At 41.0% G+C, this 15000-nt stretch overlaps 2 protein-coding genes across 3 annotated transcripts in view; both read left to right on the top strand.

The window, feature by feature from the left end:
* Positions 1-2996, top strand: part of mlec (malectin) — a 6774-nt gene extending 3778 nt beyond the window's left edge. Inside the window, exon 6 of the mRNA XM_046870506.1 lies at positions 101-2996. Coding sequence (XP_046726462.1) covers positions 101-345 — 245 coding nt within the window. The 3' untranslated portion in view covers positions 346-2996. The remainder of the gene's footprint in view (positions 1-100) is intronic.
* A 6570-nt stretch (positions 2997-9566) lies between these two features.
* unc119.1 (unc-119 homolog 1) overlaps positions 9567-15000 on the top strand; it is a 5499-nt gene continuing 65 nt past the window's right edge. The window contains exons 1-6 of one of the 2 annotated variants that reach the window (XM_046871916.1): positions 9567-9932; positions 10811-10924; positions 11616-11724; positions 11867-12039; positions 12110-12245; positions 14614-15000. The exon at positions 14614-15000 is cut by the window's right edge and continues 65 nt beyond it. In XM_046871916.1, the coding sequence (XP_046727872.1) occupies positions 9701-9932; positions 10811-10924; positions 11616-11724; positions 11867-12039; positions 12110-12222 (741 nt within the window). In that variant the 5' untranslated portion in view covers positions 9567-9700 and the 3' untranslated portion in view covers positions 12223-12245; positions 14614-15000. Of the gene's footprint in view, positions 9933-10810; positions 10925-11615; positions 11725-11866; positions 12040-12109 lie in introns of both variants that reach the window. The other variant, XM_046871915.1, reaches the window with a different exon arrangement.

Raw genomic sequence — 15000 nt, forward strand, 5'->3', positions numbered from 1 at the left:
ATATTCCACTTAGCACGAGGTTTAGTTTGTGAGACTCCTGGGTCAGAGTGTGGACGGGGTTTAGTCTGGATTTGGACTCAACATCTCTTATTTCTGTCAGAGGTGCCGAAGCTACAGCCTCACCCCGGCCTGGAGAAGCCCGAGGAAGAGGAAGAAGAGGAAGAGGACCCTGAAGCAGGAGATGATGCGGTAAACAAGTTCACACCCCCGACTCCGAAAAACCAGGTCCGGTCGGGTCCGAGAACGCCGAACCCGTACGCGGCCGATAACAGCAGCCTGATGTTCCCGATCCTCGTGGCGTTCGGAGTGTTTATACCTACACTGTTCTGCCTCTGCCGCCTGTGAGAGAGTGAGGGGGGGTAGGGGGTGGGGGACGGGGGTAGAGGGGTGAGAGAGAGGGATGGACAAATTCATCAGATCCAACAGGAAGTGATGGGGGCAGGACAGTGTCTCATACTGCTTTGTGATTGGAGGAAAAAGGCAAGCCAGTGAGTTTAAAGAACAGTTCAGCGCGGTGTTCACATTCGACCCTGGATTCTTACCCCACTTTCAGTATCTCATGAGGTTTTCTGCTTTCGTTTTTGCCCCGGAGCTTCAGCGCTAAGAAGTAATGAGCTCTTATAGCCACCGGTTCAGTGTGTGTGTGTGTGTGTGTGTGTGTGTGTGTGTGTGTGTGTGTGTGTTTAGGACACACTGTTAATCTGGTAGCTATAAACCTCTGTTACTTGTTTGCTCCTGTAGCCTTCAGTGTGAAAGTGTTTGAGCTCCAGCGTATTACTCGTCAGCTATGCAATCATTAAACCAGCGGGAAGCGTGCAGCATCTCATTCACACACACCACCACAACACCCGGTGCCCCCTAGTGGAAATGTAGTGCACTACATAGTGTACAGGAGCCAAACCCTATGTAGTGTGTTTAACTGCAGATTCACTCCCAGTCCACTGCACCTACTGAGGGAACTGTTATAGAAGAAGGTACACTCATGGAAGTTCACTACATGTCCATTGAGGAGCAGTTTGGAATTCAGCCGCCGTTCCTCATATTAGTACACTATCTAACGAGGAGGTACACTGTAGTTTTCTCACAACAGATCCGATGGTATTTTACACCGATCTCACACACACCAAACCGCTGGTCAAATGACAGGCTCCGCCCCTTATGTTTACGGTTCATTTGTGTTGTTTCTGTCACCGCCCTGGAGGTTGAACATTGCCGCATCATTCGTTGTATTAAAGAAACAGTTATGATAAAATGCTAATGCTGCTAACCGTGTACCTGAGAGTGAAAAGCCACCAGTTAGCATTTAGTGTACGGGGTTGTTTCAATTAATGCTGGGTGCTTTAACCTTTTAGTGTTTTTTTTTGTTCAGTTGTTTCCTGTAATCTCGATCCGGTTGTTTTATTTTTTCCCTCATGGTTGTACGACGTCTGGTTTTATTCCTGCATTCTCCTGTCAGCAGAAAGGAATCACATGAAGCACCTTTTATCTCTTCAGAAGCGATAATCAGCACCAAAGTGAACTTGTACGCTGTGTGTGTGTTGGGGTGTGTGTGTGTGTTGGGGTGTGTGTGTGTACGGTACGGAGTCACACTGATTAGCGTGTGCCATACAGATAATGAATAATATTGTGCTCGTCACATTTGCTGTTTTTCTTCATGTTTTTATTGCTTTTATTATTTTCCTGATTTGATTGTTAACACGGGACCTCGCTGCTGTCGCAAACACAGAGGGGAGGGGCCGGTGGGCATGGACTGCAAATCTGGTGGGCGTGGCTTAAGTGGGCAGGGTCAATCGGCGTGGATTTGTCCGTATATCAACTCACTGGCTGAGTAATTATTAAAAAAAAAAAGTAAAAAGTAGTCTTTGTAAAAGAGAATTTTAATGACATCCTGCTTATTGATTTTACACATATGGACTCGGAAACACCCATTTCTCCATATATGGACAAAGACATGTCTATCTTTTACTCTAGACTGGGTCACTCCATTATTTTGTTGTTGTTTTTTTTGTTGGATTTGAACATGCCTTTCTCATTATATATGGGCTTGGACAGACACACACACACACACACACACACACACACACACACACACACACATCTCCATATGTAGACATGGTTCTCTTCAACATCCACATTTCTATAGATAAAGCTCAGCTATGTCGCATTTCATTTAGACACTCCTGGAGTTTTACATTAAAAATAGATTTTCCATATATGGACCCAGCAAAACATAATGATATATAGATTTAAAATAGAAACTATTTGTCAGACACACCTATATTTCCTGAATATTATAGTGCCACACTTCCCGATATGGATTGGGACACGCCCTCTCAGGCTTATTGTAAAGGCTCTCATGCCCTGCAGTAAAACAGAGGCTTGATGCAGAATCGGGGGTTTTTTTTTCGGTATATTTTATAATTTAATGATTTGAGATTTTTGTTGTGATTTTTGTCCTAATCGTGTTTTTCCTCTCAGGATTTCTGATTTGATTTGGATTCTATTTTTGATGGGTTTTTATTTTTATTGGTGGTTTTATTTTGCACTGCCTGCTGTTATTATTTTTGAGCTTTTCCTCCTTCCTTGTCATCTGTTGCCATTTTGATTCACTGCCTTTGGTTTTGATGCCTTGAAGTTAACTTTTTTATTTAATACACTCTTCAGTGATTTACCATCTCATGAGTCGTGATCTGTTTCTGTGCACACTTTGTTTTTACTTTGCTTCAGTTTCTAAACAGCCTTCGACACGGCCAAAGACGCTGCTGCCTTCATGCTCATTAGCTACATACCTAGATAGTTAGCTCTGTGTGTGTGTGTGTGTGTGTGTGTGTGTGTGTGTGTGTGTGTGTGTTGGACTAGCGCTGTTCTGTTGGACCCCCGTCTCTCTCTCGGCCTCCTGAACACAGGACACTCTGTGGCATTTTGGGGAATGAAAAGCGCACAAACTGCAGACTGTGTGCTGTTTCTTTTTAATAAATGTGCTATTTTATCTACAACGGCTTTGAGTTTCTCTTTTATTTACTGTTACACAGTATACATTATAAACTAATCCCACACTAATCCTCTAGTCCTCAACATTATAAACTAATCCCACACTAATCCTCTAGTCCCTAACATTATAAACTAATCCCACACTGATCCTCTAGTCCCTAAAATTATAAACTAATCCCACACTAATCCTCTAGTCCCTAAAATTATAAACTAATCCCACACTAATCCTCTAGTCCCCAACATTATAAACTAACCCCACACTAATCCTCTAGTCCCCAACATTATAAACTAACCCCACACTAATCCTCTAGTCCTCAACATTATAAACTAATCCAACACTAATCCTCTAGTCCCTAACATTATAAACTAACCCCACACTAATCCTCTAGTCCCCAACATTATAAACTAACCCCACACTAATCCTCTAGTCCTCAACATTATAAACTAACCCCACACTAATCCTCTAGTCCCTAACATTATAAACTAACCCCTACACTAATCATCTAGTCCCTAACATTATAAACTAATCCCACACTAATCCTCTAGTCCTCAACATTATAAACTAATCCCACACTAATCCTCTAGTCCCTAACATTATAAACTAATCCCACACTGATCCTCTAGTCCCTAAAATTATAAACTAATCCCACACTAATCCTCTAGTCCCTAAAATTATAAACTAATCCCACACTAATCCTCTAGTCCCCAACATTATAAACTAACCCCACACTAATCCTCTAGTCCCCAACATTATAAACTAACCCCACACTAATCCTCTAGTCCTCAACATTATAAACTAATCCAACACTAATCCTCTAGTCCCTAACATTATAAACTAACCCCACACTAATCCTCTAGTCCCCAACATTATAAACTAACCCCACACTAATCCTCTAGTCCTCAACATTATAAACTAACCCCACACTAATCCTCTAGTCCCTAACATTATAAACTAACCCCTACACTAATCATCTAGTCCCTAACATTATAAACTAACCCCTACACTAATCATCTAGTCCCTAACATTATAAACTAACCCCCACACTAATCCTCTAGTCCTCAACATTATAAACTAACCCCCACACTAATCCTCTAGTCCCTAACATTATAAACTAATCCCACACTGATCCTCTAGTCCCTAAAATTATAAACTAATCCAACACTAATCCTCTAGTCCCTAACATTATAAACTAACCCCACACTAATCCTCTAGTCCTCAACATTATAAACTAACCCCCACACTAATCCTCTAGTCCTGAACATTATAAACTAATCCCACACTAATCCTCTAGTCCCTAACATTATAAACTAACCCCACATTAATCCTCTAGTCCCTAACATTATAAACTTATCCCACACTAATCCTCTAGTCCCTAACATTATAAACTAACCCCTACACTAATCCTCCAGTCCCTAACATTATAAACTAACCCCTACACTAATCCTCTAGTCCCTAACATTATAAACTAACCCCACACTAAACCTCCAGTCCCTAACATTATAAACTAACCCCTACACTAATCCTCTAGTCCTCAACATTATAAACCTAACCCCACACTAATCCTCCAGTCCCTAACATTATAAACCAACCCCTACACTAATCCTCTAGTCCCCAACATTATAAATTAACCCCTACACTAATCATCTAGTCCCTAACATTATAAACTAACACCTACACTAATCATCTAGTCCCTAACATTATAAACTAACCCCACACTAATCCTCCAGTCCCTAACATTATAAACTAACCCCACTAATCCTCTAGTCCCCAACATTATAAACTAACCCCTACACTAATTATCTAGTCCCTAACATTATAAACTAACCTACACTAATCCTCCAGTCCCTAAAATTATAAACTAACCCCTACACTAATCCTCTAGTCCCTAACCATATAAACTAACCCCACACTAATCCTCTAGTCCCTAACATTATAAACTAACCCCTACACTAATCCTCCAGTCCCTAACATTATAAACTAATCCCTACACTAATCCTCTAGTCCCTAACATTATAAACCAACCCCTACACTAATCCTCCAGTCCCTAACATTATAAACTAACCCCTACACTAATCCTCCAGTCCCTAACATTATAAACTAACCCCACACTAATCCTCTAGTCCCTAACATTATAAACTAACCCCACACTAATCCTCCAGTCCCTAACATTATAAACTAATCCCTACACTAATCCTCTAGTCCCTAACATTATAAACTAACCCCTACACTAATCCTCCAGTCCCTAACATTATAAACTAACCCCTACACTAATCCTCCAGTCCCTAACATTATAAACTAATCCCACACTAATCCTCTAGTCCTCAACAATTTAAACTAATCCCTACACTAATCCTCTAGTCCTCAACATTATAAACTAACCCCTACACTAATCCTCTAGTCCTCAACATTATAAACTAACCCCACACTAATCCTCTAGTCCTGAACATTATAAACTAACCCCACACTATTCCTCTAGTCCCTAACATTATAAACTAACCCCACACTAATCCTCTAGTCCCTAACATTATAAACTAATCCCACACTGATCCTCTAGTCCCTAACATTATAAACTAATCCCACACTAATCCTCTAGTCCCTAACATTATAAACTTACCCCACACTAATCCTCCAGTCCCTAACATTATAAACTAACCCCACACTAATCCTCTAGTCCTCAATATTATAAACTAACCCCACACTAATCCTCCAGTCCCCAACATTATAAACTAACCCCTACACTAATCCTCTAGTCCCTAACATTATAAACTAACCCCTACACTAATCATCTAGTCCCTAACATTATAAACCAACCCCTACACTAATCATCTAGTCCCTAACATTATAAACTAACCCCTACACTAATCCTCTAGTCCTCAATATTATAAACTAACCCCACACTAATCCTCTAGTCCTGAACATTATAAACTAACCCCACACTAATCCTCTAGTCCTCAACATTATAAACTAACCCCACACTAATCCTCCAGTCCCTAACATTATAAACCTAACCCCACACTAATCCTCTAGTCCCTAACATTATAAACTAACCCCTACACTAATCTTCTAGTCCCTAACATTATAAACTAACCCCACACTAATCCTCTAGTCCCCAACATTATAAACCAACCCCTACACTAATCCTCTAGTCCCCAACATTATAAACTGACCCCACACTAATCCTCTAGTCCCCAACATTATAAACTAACCCCACACTAATCCTCCAGTCCCTAACATTATAAACTAACCCCTACACTAATCCTCTAGTCCCTAACATTATAAACTAACCCCACACTAATCCTCTAGTCCCCAACATTATAAACTAACCCCTACACTAATCATCTAGTCCCTAACATTATAAACTAACCCCACACTAATCCTCCAGTCCCTAACATTATAAACTAACCCCACACTAATCCTCTAGTCCTCAATATTATAAACTAACCCCACACTAATCCTCCAGTCCCTAACATTATAAACCAACCCCACACTAATCCTCTAGTCCTGAACATTATAAACTAACCCCACACTAATCCTCTAGTCCTGAACATTATAAACCAACCCCACACTAATCCTCTAGTCCTGAACATTATAAACCAACCCCTACACTAATCCTCTAGTCCTCAACATTATAAACTAACCTCACACTAATCCTCTAGTCCCTAACATTATAAACTAACCCCACACTAATCCTCTAGTCCCTAACATTATAAACCAACCCCTACACTAATCCTCTAGTCCCCAACATTATAAACTAACCCCTACACTATTCATCTAGTCCCTAACATTATAAACTAACCCCACACTAATCCTCTAGTCCCTAACATTATAAACTAACCCCTACACTAATCCTCTAGTCCTCAACATTATAAACTAACCCCACACTAATCCTCTAGTCCCTAACCATATAAACTAACCCCACACTAATCCTCTAGTCCCCAACATTATAAACCAACCCCACACTAATCCTCTAGCCCTCAACATTATAAACTAACCCCACACAAATCCTCTAGTCCTGAACATTATAAACTAACCCCTACACTAATCCTCTAGTCCTGAACATTATAAACTAACCCCACACTAATCCTCTAGTCTTGAACATTATAAACTAATCCCACATTAATCCTCTAGTCCTGAACATTATAAACCAACCCCTACACTAATCCTCTAGTCCTGAACATTATAAACTAACCCCACACTAATCCTCTAGTCTTGAACATTATAAACCTAACCCCACACTAATCCTCTAGTCCTGAACATTATAAACCAACCCCACACTAATCCTCTAGTCCTCAACATTATAAACCAACCCCACACTAATCCTCTAGTCTTGAACATTATAAACCTAACCCCACACTAATCCTCTAGTCCTGAACATTATAAACTAACCCCTACACTAATCCTCTAGTCCTGAACATTATAAACTAACCCCTACACTAATCCTCTAGTCCTGAACATTATAAACTAACCCCACTAATCCTCTAGTCTTGAACATTATAAACCAACCCCACACTAATCCTCTAGTCCTGAACATTATAAACTAATCCCACACTAATCCTCCAGTCCCTAACATTATAAACTAACCCCTACACTAATCCTCTAGTCCCTAACATTATAAACTAACCCCTACACTAATCTTCTAGTCCCTAACATTATAAACTAACCCCACACTAATCCTCTAGTCCCAACATTATAAACTAACCCCTAAACTAATCCTCTAGTCCCCAACATTATAAACTGACCCCACACTAATCCTCTAGTCCCCAACATTATAAACTAACCCCACACTAATCCTCCAGTCCCTAACATTATAAACTAACCCCTACACTAATCCTCTAGTCCCTAACATTATAAACTAACCCCACACTAATCCTCTAGTCCCCAACATTATAAACTAACCCCTACACTAATCATCTAGTCCCTAACATTATAAACTAACCCCACACTAATCCTCCAGTCCCTAACATTATAAACTAACCTACACTAATCCTCTAGTCCTCAATATTATAAACTAACCCCACACTAATCCTCCAGTCCCTAACATTATAAACTAACCCCACACTAATCCTCTAGTCCTGAACATTATAAACTAACCCCACACTAATCCTCTAGTCCTGAACATTATAAACTAACCCCACACTAATCCTCTAGTCCTGAACATTATAAACCTAACCCCTACACTAATCCTCTAGTCCTCAACATTATAAACTAACCTCACACTAATCCTCTAGTCCCTAACATTATAAACTAACCCCACACTAATCCTCTAGTCCCTAACATTATAAACTAACCCCTACACTAATCCTCTAGTCCCCAACATTATAAACTAACCCCTACACTATTCATCTAGTCCCTAACATTATAAACTAACCCCACACTAATCCTCTAGTCCCTAACATTATAAACTAACCCCTACACTAATCCTCTAGTCCTCAACATTATAAACTAACCCCACACTAATCCTCTAGTCCCTAACCATATAAACTAACCCCACACTAATCCTCTAGTCCCTAACCATATAAACCAACCCCACACTAATCCTCTAGCCCTCAACATTATAAACTAACCCCACACAAATCCTCTAGTCCTGAACATTATAAACTAACCCCTACACTAATCCTCTAGTCCTGAACATTATAAACTAACCCCACACTAATCCTCTAGTCTTGAACATTATAAACTAATCCCACATTAATCCTCTAGTCCTGAACATTATAAACTAACCCCTACACTAATCCTCTAGTCCTGAACATTATAAACTAACCCCACACTAATCCTCTAGTCTTGAACATTATAAACTAACCCCACATTAATCCTCTAGTCCTGAACATTATAAACTAATCCCACATTAATCCTCTAGTCCTCAACATTATAAACTAACCCCACACTAATCCTCTAGTCTTGAACATTATAAACTAACCCCACATTAATCCTCTAGTCCTGAACATTATAAACTAACCCCTACACTAATCCTCTAGTCCTGAACATTATAAACTAACCCCTACACTAATCCTCTAGTCCTGAACATTATAAACTAACCCCACACTAATCCTCTAGTCTTGAACATTATAAACTAATCCCACATTAATCCTCTAGTCCTGAACATTATAAACTAATCCCACACTAATCCTTTAGACACGTGTTCTGTGTTCTGTAGTCATGGTCACGTGGGAATATTTAGGGGCTGAATCCCACACGGTTTTTAATTAGACACCTAGTGCACTAAATGTTTACACTTCAAAGGGAGAAAAGACCTGATTTGGGTCTCGGCCAAGATCTGTGATCAACCGAGGAACACGAGGAAGTCAACGCAGTACAATGGTATCCATGGCGACGCTCGAACCTAAACGTCCAATCAGAACCCGCTGCCGTCGGCTTCTGTGGTTCTCCATAGTGACGCGAGACGCCATCTTATGTTTCAGTGAACGCGCGGGGGGGGGTGTATCCGGGACGCCTTGTTGTTTTTACTACTCGTATTCATACAAGTCCCGCCTTCCTCCTTGTTTGATTGGACAGTGGCGCAAAACGTTTCTGCTTTCTGATTAGCTAGTCAATTGTGATTGTTACGTAGTAACCAATGGTAGAGCAGGGGGGGCGGGGATTTATTACGAATACGGGTGGGAACAGAATTTTGTTTTCTCCAAGTAGCACGTAGCTAGCTGAGGAAAAAAGCAGAAACCAGAGGGAGAAAACAGAGAAAAGCACGCAGCCATGAGCAGCCAGAGCTCCCGAAACGAGACGACAGCCGCGGTGAACGGTCCTGACCCGGCCTCGGCCAGCTCCAGAGAGCGGAAACACGGCGGAGGAGGCGGCGGGGTGGTGAAGAGGCTGAAATCTCGGCGGAGCGCGGCGGAGCGGCGGACCGTCACCGAGGACGAGCTGCGGGCGGCCGGCAGAGGCGTCACTCCGGAGGACGTGCTGTCGCTCCGCACCGTCACCCGCGGTACAGAACCTACAAACCTCCTGTTTACTTTTATCTGTTTATTTATTCCAGAAGTCAGATTTCAGCACGAGCTCCAGTTCATCACTCTTTCACCTGGGAGCGTTTTCTAAACGTGTTAATCCGATTTTATATCGAAATGTGTTCCTTTAATCAGTGCACAGAATAATAATGATCATCATTAGTGTTAAAACTTCATCATAATCTGAATTAGGGATGTAACGGTACACATATTTCACGGTTCGGTTCGTAGCTCGGTTTTTAAGTCACGGTTCGGTTCGGTTCGGTTCGGGGAGGAAATGCGAAATACAAAATTACTTGTCGTTTTTTATTAACGCAGTTTATTATTATTAACATCAACAGTTTACATTTTAATTACAGTTTTAATTAAAATGTCTTTATGTATTCACTCCCTCACGTGTAGAAATGTCAGGATGTTTAAGAGAACATTTTGAAGCTGAAGAAGAAGAAGATCATAAAAACTGTGGCAGGAGGTGATCACGAGAAACAGTGTTATTTTCAGCACTGATGAGTGAAACAGTCACTTTCATCCCTCTGTCATTGTGCACGTGCTCAAGTTCAATAATAATAATAATAATAATAATAATAATAATAATAAACAGTGCGGCAGGATTGTACTTGTTCACACCTGCACTGATCTGAAGCCTCGAACTGAATCAGTTCAGTATGAAGACGTGAACAGTTTCACCATAACAGATAATTTATTCATATATTCATATAAATATTATACTATTTATTATATTTATAATTTATTCACTAAAGCATTTACTTTAGTTAGAACATGTTCATTGTGTGTGTGTGTGTGTGTGTGTGTGTGTGTGTGTGTGTGTGTGTGTGTGTGTGGTTTTTGTCCTGTTCAGACTACCTGTGCAAACCCGAGGACAACATCTACAACATCGACTTCACTCGCTTCAAGATCCGAGACCTGGAGACGGGAACAGTGCTGTTCGAGATCGCCAAACCTCCTCACTGTGGTCTGCTCTCTCTCTCTCTCTCTCTCTCTCTCTCTCTCTCTCTCTCTCACTCTCTCTCTCTCTCTCTCACCTCTCTCTCTCTCTCTCTCTCTCTCTCTCACTCTCTCTCTCTCTCTCTCTCTCTCTCTCACCTCTCTCTCTCTCTCTCTCTCTCTCTCTCTCTCTCACTCTCTCTCTCTCTCTCTCTCACCTCTCTCTCACTCTCTCTCACCTCTCTCTCTCACCTCTCTCTCTCTCACTCTCTCTCACCTCTCTCTCTCTCTCACCTCTCTCTCACTCTCACTCTCTCTCACTCACCTCTCTCACTCACTCTCTCTCTCTCACTCTCTCTCTCTCACTCTCTCTCACCATCTCTCTCCATCTCACACTATCTCTTTCTCACTCTCTCTCTCTCACTATCTCTTTCCCACTCTCTCTTCCCACTCTCTCTCTCACCATCTCTCTCTCTCACTCTCTCTCTCTCACACTCTCTCTCTCTCTCTCTCTCTCTCTCTCTCTCTCTCTCTCTCTCTCACACTCTCTCTCTCTCTCACACCTCTCTCTCACACACCTCTCTCTCTCACCTCTCACTCTCTCTCTCTCTCACCTCTCTCACACCTCTCTCTCACCCCTCCTCTCTCTCTCTCTCTCTCTCTCTCTCTCTCACTATCTCTCTCTCTCTCTCTCTCTCTCTCTTTTCTGTCTGTTTTAGATGTTGATGATGAAGAAGAAGAAAACGTGGACGCAGACACGAGCACCGGACGATTCGTTCGCTATCAGTTCACACCGGCGTTCCTTAAACTGCGCACGGTCGGAGCCACGTACGTTCACACGTCCTTCACCCTCTGCTTGTGTTCTTCTCTTTTCATCATCTGTTCCTGCTCTTTCCTTTCCTCCTTTCTGCTTTTCTCCAAACACACGTGTTTAATCAGTGTATAACGTGCACGTGTCCTCTGTCTGAAGCGTGGAGTTCACTGTCGGAGATCGGCCGGTGAATAACTTCCGCATGATCGAGCGGCATTATTTTAAGGATCGTCTGCTAAAGAACTTCGATTTCGACTTCGGTTTCTGCATCCCGAGCAGCAGGAACACCTGCGAGCACATCTACGAGTTCCCCCAGCTCCCGGACGAGCTCAGTGAGTAATCCAGACAACACCAAACTCGTCGTCATGGTGACCGTGTTTAAGCCCCGTTTGTTGTGTTCAGTCCGTCAGATGGTGGATCATCCGTACGAGACCCGGTCCGACAGCTTCTACTTCGTGGACAACAAACTCATCATGCACAACAAAGCAGACTACGCTTACAACGGGGGCCAATGATGCTGCTGAGATGCCTCCTGCAGGTCATGCTCTGTGTGTGTGTGTGTGTGTGTGTGTGTGTGTGTGTGTGTGTGTGTGTGTGTGTGTGTGAGATGCCACAGTTACATTCCTTCACCACAGCCATCGTTGCACCTCATGGATGTCCTCTCTTTCCTCCTTTATAATTCTGATGATGATGATGATGATGATCTAATTATAAATCTTGATCAGCTCTCGTATTTTCTGTAGTGAAGTTTTGGACCCTGAAGTTTTGTAAATGTCGTGTTTTTTTCCCTTCAACGTGAACAAACAACCTGCAGGCCACCAGACGCTGAACACAGAGCAGTGATAATACTGGAGAGTGTTAGTGTTTCTCTAGAACAGCCGCTCTGACCGTGCAGGTTCTGATCCGACAGCGTTTCTATAGTAACAGGGCGTGTTCGCAGGGACCTGTTTGCAGCGCACGCTCCACTGAGGACAAACAGATTAGAGAGAAATGTGTTGAACATGGAAGGAGGAGTTTTTAGTGTCAGTGCTTACATTACACTGAAATACACCATAAACCTTTTTACACTTTTACTTGCTTACTCAACATCTAAACAGTGGTGTGGGATGTTTAGTGCCCCCTGCTGTGTCTAAGATGAATTACAGTTGTGATCAAAACAAAGCCACTGAAACACTTTTCTTTATCCACTTGTTCCCTCTGTTTAGACTCCATACGTCACGCTCATAACCTTTTAATAAATAAGGGCTGGAGCTGCTTTCATTATGGGCAGGGCTTATTGAATTAAGTTAAATGAAAAAATACATTTCTGCTCGAATGTTTTATTTTGGTTGGTCTCTAGAGTTGTGATTATTAAAGGATTATTAAAGATGTATCACATTATAAAATATGCAACAAAATCGAAACGTTTGTTTAAATTCTTTGTCTTTAAAGAAATGATACAGGCGGAAGGAAGCTGTAATTTCTGTTTTTGCAGCTTTTGCAGAAATAGTGAGAAATGGCGCCCCCTGGTGTTCAAGATACCAATCATCCAGTGATTTCTTCACATTTAAATCAGTGTAGTTACAGAATCATGTTTATGAACTGCATTATAAATACAGAACAACACTGCAGTAGGAGAGTCATAAGTAATGGCACCACATCATCTCTTAGACGTTGAATGAAGACTGTATGAAGTGAGTGTGTTATAACTGCTCTGAGTTCATCAGTTACTTAATGAAATATGATGAGAAAACTGAATTTTCTGATGAATACTGAAATCAGCCGTCAGTCTGAGAGAAAGCTGGAGAGTCTTTACACTGTGTTAGGAGTGTGTTATTGTCTGAATGACACATTTTTCAGATAGATGTGTGTGTGTGTGTGTGCGCGAGAGCGAGCTCCATGTGTGTGTGAAGTGTCTGCGTGTCCTCGCTGTCACACACACCCGTCTCTGCCACTTCTTTCACCACACACTCGCTGATGATCATCACAGACGATTTCTCATGACGTCGTAAAGACCCAGAATTGTTATTACTGAGGACACGAGTTCACCTCGCGGTTACAGAAGCGGAAGAGATAAACAACACACAGATATTTTACAAAACCTGATTATAATAATAATAATAATGAGGGCAGGACATCAGAATTATTATAAATTAAACTGATACTGAATACGAAATGAAATTAAGCATAAAAATGATTATGATTTGAATTGAGTTTAATGATGTAAACACGAACATACAGAACCGGAGCTTTATTTTATTAATCTTAAACTAGATGTTGGCTCCGCCCTCTGCATTCTGATTGGCTCACCGACTGTGGGTTGTTTTTGCTATTCTTCTTCTAAGTTTGTTATTGTGCTCATGTTTTTTTGTTCCTCTCCTGTAGTGCGGATGAGTAACTGTTATATTTCACAATTTCTTTTGAAAAATGAGTCCAAAAAAATTATTTCTTGTATTTTTTTTTTTTTTAACAGACTGCTCCGAAATGCGTTTCTATTCCTTGTGTGTGGTCCATGATGATGATAACAATAATAATAATAAGTGAATATTTTGATATATTGTGTAAATGATTGTCAGTGTGTGTTGAGCATCTGAGTGAGATTATAATCTGAAATCATACAGATGATTTATTAAGTGCTCGATTTCACGTTTTTTTGCCCCTGATGTCGAGTTCTCATGTGACTGAGCGAGGCTTAACCGAGCCAAGTTAAAGTGTTTTATTTTATATACAACCTGCCCACACACACACACACACACACACACACACATCCTGGTGATGTTTGGTTGCTGTGACGCCGATGAGACGGCGAGTCAGGTTTCGTCCAGTAGAAAAGCTGGTTATGTTTGTGTTACTGATTTCACTACAATGTGTTCAACTGGAAACGTCTTTTTATATAAGTTCCTATTTTATTTTATTTTGCTTTACAGTTTTTGATGATGATGATGATGATGATGATGATGATGATGATGAAGCCTGTATCAGGACTGAACCGAAAAAACTCCCCCAAAAAAATCCCAGCAAAAATAACAAACAAACAGAATCTTACACTCCCAACACTCTTTTATTTTTTTTAAAGTCGTTCAGATTATAGATGAAGAGTTTGTGAGATGTTTTCAGGGTCACGTGAGGATCAGACGTGAGATTACAGACCGTTTAATGCCTTACAGTAGATCAGATTGTGGATTTGGGGATAAAAAACACTAAACTGTTTCTAAAATTCTGTCAGACTGAAACAAACCTTTTTTTTTCTCTGATTATAGTTTTTAAAAGATTGTATTATAGACAAGAATATTTTAGAAGTTTGTTTGTCATCA

Source organism: Silurus meridionalis, chromosome 17 (genome assembly GCF_014805685.1).
Source record: "Silurus meridionalis isolate SWU-2019-XX chromosome 17, ASM1480568v1, whole genome shotgun sequence".
In the NCBI taxonomy this organism is placed as follows: Eukaryota; Metazoa; Chordata; class Actinopteri; order Siluriformes; family Siluridae; genus Silurus; species Silurus meridionalis.